Source organism: Pagrus pagrus (genome assembly GCF_965226575.1).
Source record: "Pagrus pagrus genome assembly, chromosome: 10".
NCBI classification, from domain to species: domain Eukaryota; kingdom Metazoa; phylum Chordata; class Actinopteri; order Spariformes; family Sparidae; genus Pagrus; species Pagrus pagrus.
The window spans coordinates 27,359,392-27,375,489 of record NC_140194.1 but is presented as its reverse complement, the minus strand read 5'-3'; the positions used below and the strand labels follow the sequence as shown (position 1 = coordinate 27,375,489).

At 42.5% G+C, this 16,098-nt stretch overlaps 1 protein-coding gene across 9 annotated transcripts in view; it reads left to right on the top strand.

The window, feature by feature from the left end:
• srgap1a (SLIT-ROBO Rho GTPase activating protein 1a) overlaps positions 1-16,098 on the top strand; it is an 85,843-nt gene that overhangs the window by 53,455 nt on the left and 16,290 nt on the right. For 6 of the 9 annotated variants that reach the window (XM_084364830.1, XM_084364829.1, XM_084364832.1 and 3 more), the window contains exons 9-17: positions 4,408-4,605; positions 5,095-5,179; positions 6,258-6,285; positions 7,782-7,887; positions 10,023-10,083; positions 10,876-10,953; positions 11,157-11,291; positions 13,853-13,958; positions 14,112-14,336. In XM_084364830.1, the coding sequence (XP_084220956.1) occupies positions 4,408-4,605; positions 5,095-5,179; positions 6,258-6,285; positions 7,782-7,887; positions 10,023-10,083; positions 10,876-10,953; positions 11,157-11,291; positions 13,853-13,958; positions 14,112-14,336 (1,022 nt within the window). Of the gene's footprint in view, positions 1-4,407; positions 4,606-5,094; positions 5,180-6,257; positions 6,286-7,781; positions 7,888-8,540; positions 8,575-10,022; positions 10,084-10,875; positions 10,954-11,156; positions 11,292-13,852; positions 13,959-14,111; positions 14,337-16,098 lie in introns of all 9 variants that reach the window. The other 3 variants (XM_084364833.1, XM_084364835.1, XM_084364834.1) reach the window with 1 other exon arrangement.

Genomic DNA, 16,098 nt, shown 5'->3' with positions numbered 1-16,098 from the left:
GCAGAACCGGCTTGTTGGCTACTCTGTGAGTAGATGAAATTTATGGTTTGTTAATAGCGGATTCGCTGCACAGATGAGTCACACACAGTTATTTCTTACTGTATATCATTCATTTTCCAGCCCTATCGCCTTTTAAGTAATGCGACTTTTGGCACTTTCATGGCACAGAATAGATGTTTAATCAGTAACTAGACTTTCAGCTTTCTTGCTTGCTCACTCTCTAAGTTTGAACAACAACCTTTATTTTACATTTACACCATGCATTAACATGCATTTTTCCTTATATCCGGATAACGTGTCCAGATATGGATTGCATTTTAATACCAGGCGTAATTGGGGTGTCAATGATTTATTAATAGAAAAAATCATCAGATTGCTCAAAGATTGAAATAAACCATAGTTGCGGCCCTACAATACATTCAGGCCCAGTGTCTTGTTAAATGTGCATCATGACTGCTAAAAGTCCTGCTGGTGTTATCGCAGTTCACATTGCCTGCAGTGTGTACAGTATTTCTGCAACTGGGCACATACACACGCACCCCTGTGTGTGCATATGTGTGTATGTGTGAGGGTATGATGACAAGCCATGGTTGCACCGTGTCCTTTTCCGCCTGCCTCGCTGAAGCGGATGTCCTGGTGGGTCAGAATTGGAGGGCGCTGCTGCCTTGTGTTAGGATCACCAGATGGCCTCTCTTCCCGACAACATCGTGCCAGATACATCCTTGAAAAACGAACTTTCAAAGCTCAGCGAACGACCTACAAGCACGACTGTCAAATGTACAAGAGAGAAAAGAAAGGGAGTCTGTCTTTATCCGGTCAGGAAAAGCTGCAGGGCAGTGCTTAATAGAAGTGCAGCTGTTTCCTCAAACCTCTTTGACTCCCGTGAAACGGTGAAAGAAAACATTGCTGAATAATTTACTCTGCATCAGTGGTGGGTGGGGTGCGATGTGAGGAGAAAACTCTGGATGAGGGGTTGGGGTTAACATCGCCCTGCTGGGTTCCTCGCTGCGGAAATTACAATTGAATTTTCTTCATTAAAAAAGTCTGCTCTGCGAGGACATTGCTCATTTCAGCTCCTCAGTCAGTCAACGTGGTTCATCTCTTTTTCAGATGTAATAATCGGGCCATTTAGATCTCATTTGCCTCCGTATGAACAGGAGCTAACGCAGGCTGATTTCCCTCCTCTGCTCTCTTTCGTATTCTCAAGACGTTTCACACTAAACTCTGGCAATCTAATACCATCTCCTTTTGAAGGGTGTGTTTGTTTTTCCTCAGATAAATCTCAGGGAAGCACATCAAAGCCTGTGTGGGTATGTGTGTGAATGTGTGTGTGCACTCATAACGGGATGATCTGCAGATTACACACTTACTACATGGTCTGTTGAAAGCTGTGGACAGCAGTCTGCCTTTTGAGATGTGATGATGGATGACGAAATAACGATTACTGACACTATACTGCTGCCCTGCAGAATAACACGGATTTTAAAGTGCGACCAATAAGTGGAGTCATTTTGGATTTTGACACAACAGAAGTTATTTTCAGTTCAGTAAATGCCGACTGTAAGTAAGCCAAACTGAAACTCCTCATGTTGCCGGGGCTGCCTGTATAACACTGCAGAAAAAAACACAGTCATGGTTCTTTATTAAAAATAAACAAACTTAATTCAGTCCCGGGGACTTCTCTGCAGGTCTGTTGTGCAGCTACAGGGACTAATGGGCATACCCAGCGTGTCTCAGTAAAAGCTCCATTGTAATTGAGCCCAGCAGTGAACACTGGTAACTTTTCGTCTGCTGAATAATGGATAAACTCGACAGCTTTTTTCACCGGGAGAGTGATTCTCTCGCATGCATGAGTCCTGTCTTCACGATGACAGCCAGGCCTCTCGCCTCCACGGGGGCCACCATGGATGAGGCTGCCAGGCAAACACACTCAGAACTTTGTAACACATGACTGTATGTCACAGGAGGTTACCTATTATAGGGACCTGCCATGGAAAAAACTAGAATGCATAACCTTAAGGTGATGGTGTTGGTGTGGATTTCTTTGTATTTTAGCTGTCTACTGAAGGTTTTTTTTCTTACTTGTGTGGAAAATAGGGCTGCTAACCGATTAGTTGTTCTTAAAAACATAAGTTACCGACTATTAAGATAATTGGTTGATCATTTCAGTCATTTTTCAATCAAAACAGTCAGACATTTGTGACATTTTCTGAAATGAAAGCATTTTCTGCTTTTCTTTGTCATTTATGACTGTAAATGAAGAATCTTTGGTTTTTGGACTGTTGGTTAGACAAAAAAGCACTTTGAGTTGTGGGAAATGTGTTGACATTGTATTGACTAAACGATTAATCGTCAACATAATCATTAGTTGCAGCCTTCGAGGACAATTACTCCTTTGATCACCAAATGACATCCCCGACTGTTGTCACAAGAGAGTATGATGATCAGGATTCATGATCGTGGAACCCTCATTTCCTTTTCCACACTGTCATTAGCCATGCTCCAACCTGCAGTATGTTTTGACTTCATGATGGGGTTGATGATTCTAAATACATCCACGTTGCGTGCCCTAAGCATGTGTGTCAGCACTGTAATCCATCAGTGTACCACATGAAAGGGATGAAGTCCACCTTGCTTTTCAGGTGTTTTTTGAAGGCCACAGGTCAAGCTGTTTAAAAAAACCCAACAAGCTAATCCACTGTTGTCTATGCGTGCACACCAGGAATCCACCTTGTTCTTTCATTAGCACTGAGGTCAGACTCACTTAATAACTAAGAAAAGGGGTCACTACCTTTAAGTGGGGGTCCAGGCCATTAAGAATAATTAGGAGGAATTCCAGCTGCGTCTCACTCAGGGGCCCGTTGACCTGCGGTGCTCCCAGCTTTTAAAAGCACACACAATCAAGCTGCAATAGCCGCAGCACTTCACTCTACCCCAGAGTGTGTCTGTCGAATGAAGAGGAGCGTTTTGCTGAATCTTTCCTGAGAGCCGGTTGTTGATGTTTCTACATCAGCGTGGCCTCTTTCCCCATGCAGCTTTTCTACATCAGTGAGTCATGCTCACACTTGGCAGCCTCTAGGCTCTTCCCCCTGTTTGTTTGTCTCCTTTATCTTTTTCTCTATCTCTTCCTTTTCGTCCCTGTTCTGCAAATGGCCACAGCTTGTGTCGCTCTATATTGTAAACAAGTAAACTGGGTGGGTGGGTAATGAATTTCACTGACTAAACATACGGTAGGAGTGGTGGCTTTGTTGACCCTTGACTGACCCTGGTTTTAATACATTTGTACATCATAAACCATATGTACAGTAAATGAAAGAAATGTTTAATCCTCAGAATTAGGACATTTAAATTCTTAATTGGGTATATATTAGAGCCAGGCCGTATTGGATAGATTTTCAGGAAATTTAGGATGTGATTCCCTCATTAATTATAATAACTTTGGTGATCCCGTGACTTTCCTTATAAGCCCATTACCAGGTCACAACTTTAATTTAGTCAAGATATTGTCGGTATGTATTCATACAGCCTCAGTTGTACATAGTTTTAAGTACTAACTAGCCAATGTAAGCACACTAACCCACTACACTAAAATGGTGGATTTGGTTATTATACTTGCTAAACATCAGCATGTTAGCGTTTTTGCATTACTAATATTATTTTCAGTATTATTGTGAATTTTTTAGCATGTTGATGTTAGCATTTTGCTTAAAGTTTTGCTTTGCTTACTGTAAGTAAAACTTAACAGAGCTTATTTTTTATTCTCACATGGCAATCATGCAAATTACAACTATGTTTTTATAATATCTTATTTTTTTCTGTTATTAATAAGACTTTATCCTTAAAGTCTCAGTTGTACCCAACAGTGGCTTTAAAACTCCATGATACCTCATCACATCTGTGTACTGCAAGTCTCTTTTTTTACGGTCCACACAATCAGTTTGTATCTGCTTTCGTCTCTCACATTTTTAACGGAGCTATTACAAACTCATTTGCCCTCCCAAGTCCTGAACTTTATAAGCTGCGGCAAAAGCACTCCTGTTGACAGGGACAGGGCGGTTATGGAAATGAATCCTAAAAGCCTGCGATTGAATGTACCGTCTCCAGCAGACACTGTTCCCCTTTGCCCCTCTGAGTGCATGCAAATTGATTGCCTTGGCTTGGAGTCATGTTCAAGGGCCGGTGGATTTTCAGGAACGTGGGTCTTGTCAGAAACACCTGAATTTTTTAGAGAGCCATGAGAGCCATGGGAAAGCAAGAGAGGGTTTTAGGGAGTGTGATGAAACTCACTGAGTATGCTGTGACAGTAACATGGGGATAGTGAAGAGATGACATCTAGCTTCTAAACATGCTGGTGTTTGCTCTGACTAATTCCTCAATTCTTCCCCCTTATCCCTTGTGTGTCTCCAGATCAAAAAGACGTCAGAGGCCACCCTGACCACCATCCAGGACATGGTGACGATCGAAGACTACGACGTGTCCGAGTGTTTCCACCACAGCCGATCCACAGAGTCGGTCAAGTCCACCGTGTCGGAGACGTACCTCAGCAAACCCAGCATTGCCAAGAGGAGGGCCAACCAGCAGGAGACGGAGCAATTCTACTTCATGGTGAGGAAAGATGTGTGGTTTAACATGAGCGTACGCTTGTGGAAATGACTTCAGAGATTTCTGTATGAAAATAGAAATAAATCTCTCTTACAGACTCTCTTTGATGCCCGTCTGTACTTAGATGTTGTCAAAGAAGTGAAAATCCCAGATTTCTCATGTCTGATTTATATAATATGTTTAATAGCTACTGCAAAAATCTGAGAATAAAAATTCAAAGCATTTATCTGGACTTTAAAATGCTTTAATCCGTGCATGCAAATTTTAACACTCACATGCACCAAGCCCCTTTGAAATCTTTGATATTCCCATTTTGTAAGGCTAACTGCTATCCTGTTCCAGTCTGAAGATGGACATGCTCTGATAACAGCTTTAAAAAGACTCTCAGCGCGTCCTTTGCCCTTGGCTTTCTTATCGTAGATTGCTGTCTTAAGAGCGGCTGCTGTGGCTGGCACTCAGGGCCGCTGTGTAATTACTCTCAATTCTCCACAGAAATTCCGGGAGTTTCTGGAGGGCAGTAATCTCATCTCCAAACTGCAGGCCAAACATGACTTGCTGAAGAGGACACTTGGTGAAGGTAGAGTCACGATCCCTTTACTTTTATACTCTGCCCTTATAGCTTGCACTGTTCCTGTTACAGTCTGTGCGTCGCCCTCCTTCAACCAAAATGAGGATACATTTCAGCCCTAATCAGTCCCCCAACAGCCAACATAACTGTTAATTCATTGGTCTTTTATTCTGCAGTCCTGCTGAGCAATTTCAGCCTTTTCCATGGCAAACTTCCCATTGTTTGCCTGCTTTTTCCACTAGTCAAAGCTCTTAGATGGCAATCTAGGTTTTAGCCAGGCAAGCCAGAGCTAAGGGGGATTGTGAATTTGTATTATCCGTCTTAGTGATTGATTTGCTCCCAACTTAATGGACCGCCTTGTATTAGCGTGGGGGGGGGGGGGGTCATTACCAACGCTCTAGCCTTGTTCTACATTGGTGGGATCTCCTTGAGGCCTCAGCTAATCTACAATCAACCCAGAGAGTGTCTGTCAGTCATTGTTCCACCCAGCAGTCCTGGTGGTCTCACTCAAACTGTCCACTTAATGGGTAATGGAGCTAACGAGGAAGAGAAAAGCCTCCTGCTTTTCCCACGTGCTCTCTAATCATATTGTTGTCATTGAGATGAAGTACAGTATGAGTCAGTCCGACACACAGACAGGTCAGATCCTGTTCATGGGAACAGATGGCCACACATTCAAAACTACTCCTGTTTCTTCAAAACCATTTGGAAGCTTTTTTGCGCTTAATCTCTCTCCACCTGTCCAAACTTGTAGCTCTGTGTGTTACTATAATGATTAGTGTGTCTGTGTGCCTACGTCAGATTGTTCAACTATGTGCCTGGTAGATGTTGTGCTTGTACAGTAATTGTAATGTAGCCAACGTGTTGTCTGAAGAAGTCACTTTGCAAGTTGTGTCTGTGTTTGCATGCATAGGTGTGTGTATTTGTGCTGCTCAAGAGGCCAGCGGTTGCGGACAGATGGCAGGCTTCAAATGCTTCACTAGGCAGATGCAAAATGTACCGCAGGGACCTCAGAGACAGGTCCTGGCATGTCCTCACATCTAACTTCCGCTCACATCTCTTCTCTTTTCCCTCTCTTTGCCCGCAGGCCACAGAGCTGACTACATGACCACAAGGTAAAGTACACGCTCACGTTTCAGGACCTGTGCATATTCGAGATGCACATCCAGTCCACTTTCTTTTCAGCAGCGGCAGAAACGTTCGTGACGTGTTGCAGCACACAGTTCGCCTCAGGAAATTCTCATGTGAAGTCCTTTGTGACGTCGAAACCTGACGAATAATATCCCCTGGAGAGCACCGAGCAGATGTGCCGGTCACCGTGTTTTCTAAGCCCGACCTGGTATCGTGTTTATGGGGTACTCTACTTCTCATTCCCAACACTACCGTATTAGGCTATTTAAGGGAGTGAGAGGTGGTAAAGTAGGGAGTGTTTAGCCAAAGAAACAAGAGGGGAGGAGAATTTGCATGAACCTGATGTGTTTTAGCATCACTTTTAAACAACAACAAAAGAAGAGCAGACAGGAAGGGATGGGTCAGTTGAATAATTACCAGCAAAGAAGGGAAAATTAATTGAACTTTTATAGATAATTTTTCAATATATGTATAATGTATATAGTCAAAACAATCTAGGTTGAAGTTTATTTCGCCCTGATAGAACTGCAGGGAAAAGGTTAGATTAAAAAAGAAATAACTCACATATTTCCCTTTGTGTACACTCTTAAAGTAAAAAAAATAATATACTAATCAATACGTTGATTGAATAAATGAAATTAGAGACTGTTTAGATTAAAGAATCGACCATTTAAGTTATTTTTCAAGCAAGGATACCCAAAATTCCCTACTTCTATCCTCTCACCTGGGGTTTTGGACTGTTATATGATGTCACCTTGAGCTCTGCAAAGCTGTTTTCCAACATTTTATAGACTAACTGAGAAAATTAATGGCAGATTAACTGATGATGAAAATAAATGTTAGTTGCAGATTAACACCAATATTTGTAATCATGTAAAACATCAGTAAAGTATCAGTGCTTTACACCAGCTGACCCCCGTTGAGGGCTAATTACGGCTAAGGACACAATATTCTTATTTCAGAGGTGTCATCTTTTGTCTTTGGTGGTCATGGTCAGATATTTAAAACATCTTCAGGCCATTCTCACAGTGACAGTAATTCTGTCACTATGATTGAGCAGCAGAAGAAACCAAAGTCCCGGACTCTTTTAATCTCATTCTGTCTGGTCACAAGAAGCCACACTGCATTAAGTCACAGACCCACATCCACACAAACTAAGAGAGCCAAATCCCCCGCAGGCCTGTCATGAGGTGGATGCTGACACATACAAAGCTCCCAGCGGGTCTGATATTTCACTGCCCTGTGATAGCCTGTGGTGAAATAAAAGCCAGGATTATAAAGAAAAAGTTTGTTCACGGTTTTCAGCAGTGTCTGAAAATACCCTCAGTCACCTTTCCATCATCCAGAGTCGAAAGGTTTTGAAGATTAGTCAGCCTCCTTCAAGTTTTTGAAGGACATGAAGGTTATTGGCAAATAGATGAACCACTCTTTGAGGAAAACTGCATTGTTTACTTACTCTGATGCATTCTTTGTATTCTAGACATCCCAACGGGGCACACAAAACCCACACTGGCACCCGGCGGGCTAGACCCCGCTCTGTTTTTAATGTTAGGTTATTTAATGGCAATTTGGAGTCATTTATCAAGGTACTGATTACCAGTCTGCCTGCTTGACATTGCTCCTCCTCCTATCTATTTTCTGTCTTGCTCTGGCTTTCTGGCCATTTTGGTGGGTTCCCCCAAAGCATCTTAGCTTTGATTTATCTTTTACCAACAAACAACAACAACATATTTGTGCTAAGATGGGTTCTGGAAACCTTCCTCATGAGTCAGTGAGCTCTGTCGGTCTGCGTCTGAGATGTAAAGGGTGGCAATGATAGATCGGGAGGAGAGGAGCAGCAGTCGGAGGAATAAATGTTTGTCTCCCTCCGTCAGCTCCCCTGACTCACTGCTGACCTGGCATCACTGAGCTGCTCTGTCAGAGATAGTCTCTCCTCCTCCTCCAGGGTGAGAGCAGAGGCCAGTGAAAAACAGCAGTATAAATGGCAGTCAGGGAGCGGATGCCAGACTGATAAGGCGTTGCTGCCTCCCTCCTCCGGGCCTCTTCACTGCCTCTCGCCGGTGGCCGTGTCCAGTCCTGCCTGGTCCTGTCCACTTCCTGTTGTTTACAGAGTGGAATGAGGGTGCGCTCTTGGTGAAAGCTTTGGTGGGCAGCTTCTGTGGTGCTAATCTGGGTCTTGCCTTTTCTCTCTCTTTCTGTCTCTCTGTGTCCATCTCTGGCTCTCGCGACTTCTCTGTAGCCGCGGACGACGGAACTCACACGCTCGACATCAGGTAGACACCTTGAAGCATCTTGGGGGGGCCCATGCTGCTTGCCTGTGCTCTTTTCTTTTACCTGTCCTGCCGTAACAACATTTTCACTCCATGTCATGTTTGTTTGTTACCTGACTTCAGTGAGTCGACTGAGACAGACTGAATTGAAGATCTTGCAGCAACCTGCATCTTTAGTTCCAACTGTTATTTCCCAGCATGGACCATTTCCAGCTTCAAAATTGTTATTGAATTTATGTGACACAAAAGAGTCATGCCCAGTTTCACATATCCAAAGGGATAGTATTACATAATCGTGCTGCACCAGACCTGTGCCTCAACCCCTCACAGCTCCACTCCAGCGATAGATAGTTGATTTTGGCATGGTGGCTGTGTTTTGACCATGTGTATGCCCCCGAGGGCTGTAAACAGATCCACTGTATCATTACAAGCATGTACCGAGTCCCTGTCCAGCACTGAGCTGCAGGAGCAGCTGGCACCAAGCGCGGAACAAGAGTGCACGTCCACGTCGAACTGCGTGAGAGGAATGTGTTTTCTCTGAAGGAGACGCTGCTGCTCCTATCATCCCACCACTTCTGCCCTCCTCCTGTGGCTCTTTAGATAAGTTCATTCAAACACAGGGTGCACTTGATTGCCAGCATAACAAGACACAGAGTATATTTAGCAGCACTGGAGGCCCAGGGTTGAAATGTGTTGGACAACAGGTTTGCGCATGCTTGTTGTTGAGTTTTGTACACTTTGATGATATTTTATAATCAGCGAGTTATTATAGGAGACTGGGCATGAAAAATCAAACAGCTGGAACTCAGTCTGTCTCAGTAAGGTCTCATAAAGGTAACCCTCACTTTGTCTGTAAACCCACGGCCTTCACTTACACTGGGTGTGCATGCTTGTATACTTTTAGTATCACATTAGTTAGTTTCTGTTAGAGCCCGACCGATACACCAACAGGCCCATGTCATTGGTATTTATTATACCAATGACATATTATGAGTTTGCAGTCAACAGCCATAATAAATATATTGTGTACATTTTGAGGCTGCTTTCATATACCATTTATCAAGCAAAGTTTTATTAACATCAGGTAAAGCTTTATTACAGCCATTCGGATAATGTTGATTGATGAACTACACAGTATTTATTAACCATTTACAGACTATTATGAATCAAATGCAGCTTTCCAATAAAAAATGCTTGATAAATGGTTTATAACGCATTACATTGTTTAACATTAAAATAACTATTAACTAAAGTTAGCTATTAAAGTATAAATGAACTATTAACTATAAATGTACCATTTATTAATGATGGTTATTATTAAGTGTTACCGATATGGATAGTGTCCTCAAAATTCCAGTATCTGTCGGGCTCTAGCTCTTAATTATGTAATCAAAACATCAAATTATACATGATGTGACATTTGTGAGTTTCTGTTTATTTTGCCTTTAAAGGACTCTGGACAAGCTATCCCCCGCGTGGTTGAAAGCTGCATTCGCTACATCAATTTGTATGGTGAGTCGGTTGTTGTCACACAATGTGTAGAGACATTTAGTCACTTTAGCTCAGCAATCATAAATTGATGACTGTATTTTATATGATCTGTGAATAGTTCTTCTCACAAAACTCTTCCCGACTTTGGTTAAAAGTGACACTTGAGTGACTTCCAGGCACTAATTGTTTGGGCGTGTGCATCGTGTTTCATGTCGGTGCTTCTGTGTGTTCCACTTAATCTGCAGTCATGGGAAAATGCAGATTCCATCCTGTTTACAGCAGCGCAGCCTTTTTCACCGAGCTGTTCAAACACCCTGTGAGACAAACAGGCGCACAGCTTAGTCTGGCACAAGTGATTAGTTACAATTTTTGGTTTTGAACCAGATTGAAAAAGAAACTCTGCAGGAATGTGAACTTTAAGCATTTAAGATGTGAGATCTCTTGGTTTGCAGCCTCCACTGATGACGTCAAGAGAAATCTTAAAGAGACAAACGGCAGACTAATCACGCTTCCTCCCTTGACCCTTGACCTCTCCTCTTATTAAGTCCTAATCCCAGCTGGAAGACACTTTAGTAAAGCTTGATTGCGGACTCCCTGCCTCATTAATTATCCTTAATTAGAAAAGTGAAGGGGCTTAACGAAGAGGATGTGCCTCTGAGGTCCAACTAAAATAGGCTTTATTTGCTGAGTGAGGGAGTTTCTTTCTATGACTGTCTCAGTGGATTTATGACAATGTTGAGTGTGTCTGTGCTATTTCTTTACCTTGTGTTTCTCCTTCTTCCTTACCCTCTTTCTTTATCTTTCTCTGTTCAGGCCTCCAGCATCAAGGAATATTTCGTGTATCTGGATCCCAGCTGGAAGTCAATGACATCAAGAACTCATTTGAAAGAGGTAGATGATGTTTCTTAAACTGTATTTACTGCATATTATCACGTTGATCTCTGTTGCTTCATTGTTATCAGATCCAAATGTTAGGAATTAATCATCACGCATTATATTGATCATGTTTAGCCAGTGTGCTTTTTGAGTTTAATCATGTGCCGTTTTTATAATCAAGGTGGTCCAACTGACCTGCTGACTTATCTGTGTCTTAGGAAACGACCCTCTGACAGATGATGAGAATAATCATGACATTAACTCGGTGGCTGGCGTTCTCAAGCTTTACTTCCGTGGTCTGGAGAACCCTCTCTTCCCCAAAGAGAGGTTCAATGATCTGCTGGCCTGCATCAGTAAGAACACACACATTTTATCTTCAGTGAGGTAGTTTTATTCTGAGTGCATGTCTTTGTAGTTCATCGTGGCATAACAGCTCAGTGTTTTTCTGTTCAATCTTTTTTGTCTTCACTTTCTTTTTTCATTCAAAATGCAAATTCATCTCACTCAGATGGATGCTTTTTAAGTGCATCTGTCAACTAAACAGCACATATGAATAAACATTTTGCCAAACTGTGTGTAGCTTTTGTGGGGCACAGTTTTAGCTATCATCTTAAAAAAAAAAAAAAGCACTTTGCAGTGTTTTTTCTCCCTTATAGCATGTTTTATTTCTCAGATTACCCTTACATTAAACCAGGTTTGATGGACCTACACTGGTCACTCTACTCAAGTTTGAAACTATGGAAAACATGTATTAAATAAAGAAAAAACTTTAATAATCAACCTAAGACATAAACCTTTAAACCTACAAGCTGTAGATCTGCGCATGTAGCACTGCAGCACGTTATGGTCAGTAAAACAGTGTTAGGCTGTGCAGATTCTCTACTTGCTTACATTGAAAATGTCTGATAATCATTGAGGTGAATACTTGCTGGATATTGTAAGTTTTGTGGTTGAAGCGCTGTCCTGGGACTATAGTATATATACTAGATAGCAGATACAGTCCTCAGATGAAACAGTATAATAAACTGTCTGTAGTGTTTCGTCAGCAGAATGGCTCTTACTCCTCCTTCTCTTTGGCACTTTGTGTTGATACTACTCTGCGGTATTTAGATGAGTACTGAGAAGGATTATTATCTGTTGTAAGTGGCACAAAGCTGGCCATGATGGCTGCAATGTGGTGGAATGTTAAATGTCTGCAGCTCTGAATCTTTCTGGAAGTCCTCATAAGAATAGTCACATTGTCAGTTCACGCATCAGTCAGCTCTTTGTGTGGCTTGTTCTGATCTTTAGACATTACATGGGGGACTTTTAGGCTCAGTTACGGAACAATTGAACATGCACGGTGTCACATGGGCACAACGTGTGCCTTAAAGCCCAGTGTAGACTGTGTGTGCCATGTGTACTCTACACGCAGGCTTTTGTCTACTCACAAGTGTGTTGTGAAGTGTGTCTGTGTGTGTTTCCTGGGTGTGTACTGTTACACATTTGTGCAGGATGAGTGATGGGGATTCCCTGTTTACATTCCCCAGCTCAACATGCCAGTGATTGCAGTGTGGGCTGAACGCCCAGCAGGCTCCATATTAAAACCCTCTGCTTATTCCATATGGAGCAGCTCAGACCAGCTACAAGATCACTTTTCCATTTAACTGCTCTCGGTTGAGGGTTTTTTTTTTCTCACTGCAGCTACTGTTATCTTTCATTTTGGCAGCGGGGATGCTTTGCGTGGGAGTGCTCACACATGTGTTTGTAGGTGATGTATAAGCTTACGCTGGCGTAGATCTTTAAATAGTAGCTTCTGAAGTGCTCGGGAGCCTCCCAGAATCCTCGTTAGGTATTCATGAAAAATGAAATGCATCACAAAGATCCCAGAAGCCCAAATCCCAGATGGCACAAAGTGGCTGGAGGGTGACAGGGCTATTTTTAGCAGCAGCAGAGCCCCTGCTCAGCCAAATAAGATAGGCTGCTCCAAGTGCCACAGCAGAACAAATGAGATGGTAATGAAAGATACAAAGGTTGGCATTCTCTGCCATGTTGATAAAGCACAATCTGATGCAGATTTTAAATACTTCATATTTTTTAAATTTATGATAATCTTCCTGCAAAAACTGTGCTATCAGCTCCTCGGTTGGTCCCGAGTCTGGAGTTTGGAAATCTTTCTTATAACTTTGGTGTGTTCATGAGCTTAAAATGTGGAAACAAGATGTAGACTACAAAGATCTTCTGTGTTTAACAGGGTTAATGCTAGTACATTATTTTTCTAATTAATCTTGGCACAGCAACTGAGGGCTACAACCTAATACCGGATGACAAATTACATGTGTGCAAAATTGATATGGATTTCTTGAATTAATAAAAAGTTTCACCCATGAACCAAACCTTTCCATGTTTCTGCAGATATGACATCAAAGTGGGGAAGTCGCACACCACAATTTTGGCTGACTTCCTGAATGTGCCTTTAATGTGTTACACCTTTGTTCTAATATCCTTATTCCTGCAAGGCAGAAAAAAAAGAGTAAAAGAATCGAGAAGTTAACAAAATCATTTCAGAGAGATTCTGCTTTCATTTAGAGCAGGAAAAAACACTGGTGAAGGTCACCGCCACTGTGAAGACATTTCCTGTGGACTATACACACACACGCACACACACACTTTACACATCACTGCATTAGTAAATCTTTGCTCCTGAGACTTGCAGTAATTCTGATAAGTAATTGGCTCAGCTTCAATGCACTCTTACATTTGTATACTTGGACGTGGTGTGGTGATAATCAATATGTGGACATCATCAGATAGACAACTATATATAAATATATGGATCTTTGCAAGCAGAGGTGAAAAGATGGAAACAAAGCCGTTTCTCACACATTATTGCATTTTACTGTATTAACATCATACCCTCTTTTTGCTGCTCTAGGAATAGAGAACCTGTATGAGAGAGCGCTATACATTCGTAAGATCCTGCTGACCATTCCCAGATCAGTCCTCATCGTCATGCGCTACCTCTTCGCCTTCCTCAACCAGTAAGTTGACAGACACAAACCAGTTCATAAGAATGATTGAAGTCTGATAAGTCTGAAATACTGTCCCAGGTGCTATGTCCTCTTCTCATTCTCCATTTTCTTGGTCTCTTTCTCCCCATCTCTTTCTTCCTCCATCCACCCTCGTCCTTCCAGCCTGTCCCAGTACAGCGACGAGAACATGATGGACCCGTACAACCTGGCCATATGCTTCGGCCCCACACTCATGCCCACACCAGACAGCCAGGATCAGGTGTCCTGCCAGGCCCACGTCAACGAGATCATCAAGACCATCATCATCCACCATGAGACCATCTTTCCTGATGCTAAAGAGCTGGATGGGCCCATCTATGAGAAGTGTATGGCTGGAGGAGACTATTGGTGAGTAATGATACGTTAATATGTTATCGCAACTGATTAGTTATCAAGTCATTAAGTCATTCTGAATGTCAGGGTTCAATATTTTCAGGTTGACAAACAGCAACATTTGAAAAACTTACAAACATGTAATAACATTTGTTAAAATGTATGAAAAAGCGTATCCCAGTCTAGCCAAAAAATGGGGCATGATTTTGGGTTCTTTTGAAATGTTATGTGCTGTATTTTTTTCCCAAGCTGGCATTAATCTTTAGGAGTTTGGAACACATTGAATTGTTTGTTTATTTTTCTCACCTAAATGCAAAAATGAGCCTGCAGATGACCTGTAACTGCCTCTCTTAGCTGGAAAATACAGTTGGTCCACATTATATATTATTACATGGTCCAAGTTCCAATCAGACAACAGTGTCACTGAAGGCCAATTTGTGACCTCAAAATACCCTGTTTGGCTGTTTCAGGCCACAGGGCAGGCATAGAAGCTCCTTACTGGTCAGAAGAGGTCTCAAATAATAGGTCAGAGTTCAGCAGCCATCTCAAATTGCAAGTTGTTTTGCCGATTGTTTGCAAAGTTCAGGAAAACTTTGCAATCCACTTTGATGTAAACAGTGTTACTGTCTAGCTCCGAGGCCACCCTCTCACTGGTGTCTGAAGGTGAAGTTGTGGGTTATCCAGGATTAAAAGATGGAAAGCATTCTGATGAGGTCACCTCCTGCAGCTGCACAGATTTACACAGCGAGATGTAGGTTTGAGAGTCTGACAGATGCTGGTGCTTTCCTTATTCCATTACCGTGAATGGAACAAAGGCGTGCAGCCAAACGTCCTTCCTCAGGGACTTGGTGATCATGCAGGTATGCGTGTGCTCTCAGCACTGCAGCTGTGTCAGTAGTGTGTCAGTGGAGGTGGTGAGTAATTACACTCACAAATTAGGTGTCTGTGTTTGAGGAACATGACATGGTAGAAGCATGTTTCATCGCTGACTTAACACGGTGGACTTTTCTAGGTGAGACAGGCTGAAACAATCACTTTAATTACCACGATCAGCAGGAGGAAAGAGAAAGGTCACCTGGCAGTGAGAGGATCATTAGATGAATTGCAGCACATAGTCAAACAGATCAAACCTGAGGCCCTTTGCCAGCTTCACATCTGTAAGCACTACGTATCACTTGTTTCTTCCTCTCTTTCTCTGTCTCTCTTTCTCCTGTTCAATGCCCTCACATCACCACAGGCTGACAGGGATTTATCCCTGGATCGAGCTAATCAGCCGTCTCAGCACGACCATGTTCCCCCCCGGCAAAGCACATGAGGCCCCGGGGAGATTTGTTGTCTTGGCTGCCTCCCTTTCTCGTAGAAGAGGAGGCGGCTGGTGACATGTTAGCATGGGAGGAGACAGTTCAGTTCCTGGCAGGGGTAATCTGTGGATGTGTGTGTGGCATTACTGCCAGCTCTCTCAGCATGGTGCCAGAAGAGGACCATTAGAAAAAGAACCACAGATAGAGGATCTAAGCCTCTCATAAAGTGACCGTTATTTGAACTTCCCCTATGTCTTATTAATTCCAAAAAAAAACCTCCCTTCTTCCTTGTCATCTTCACTGAAATGAGATTTGACCATTGAGATTTGAGCAAAAGTCTTATATTGCATTATGAATTAGGAGATAAAGTGACTCCAAACTACTTTTTTTTTCCTGAAGAAAATGGAAATGAAAGGAAAAATGACACACAATTCAGGATTTTAGTCTGTTTTGAAACTGTCCGTTGACCTCTGACC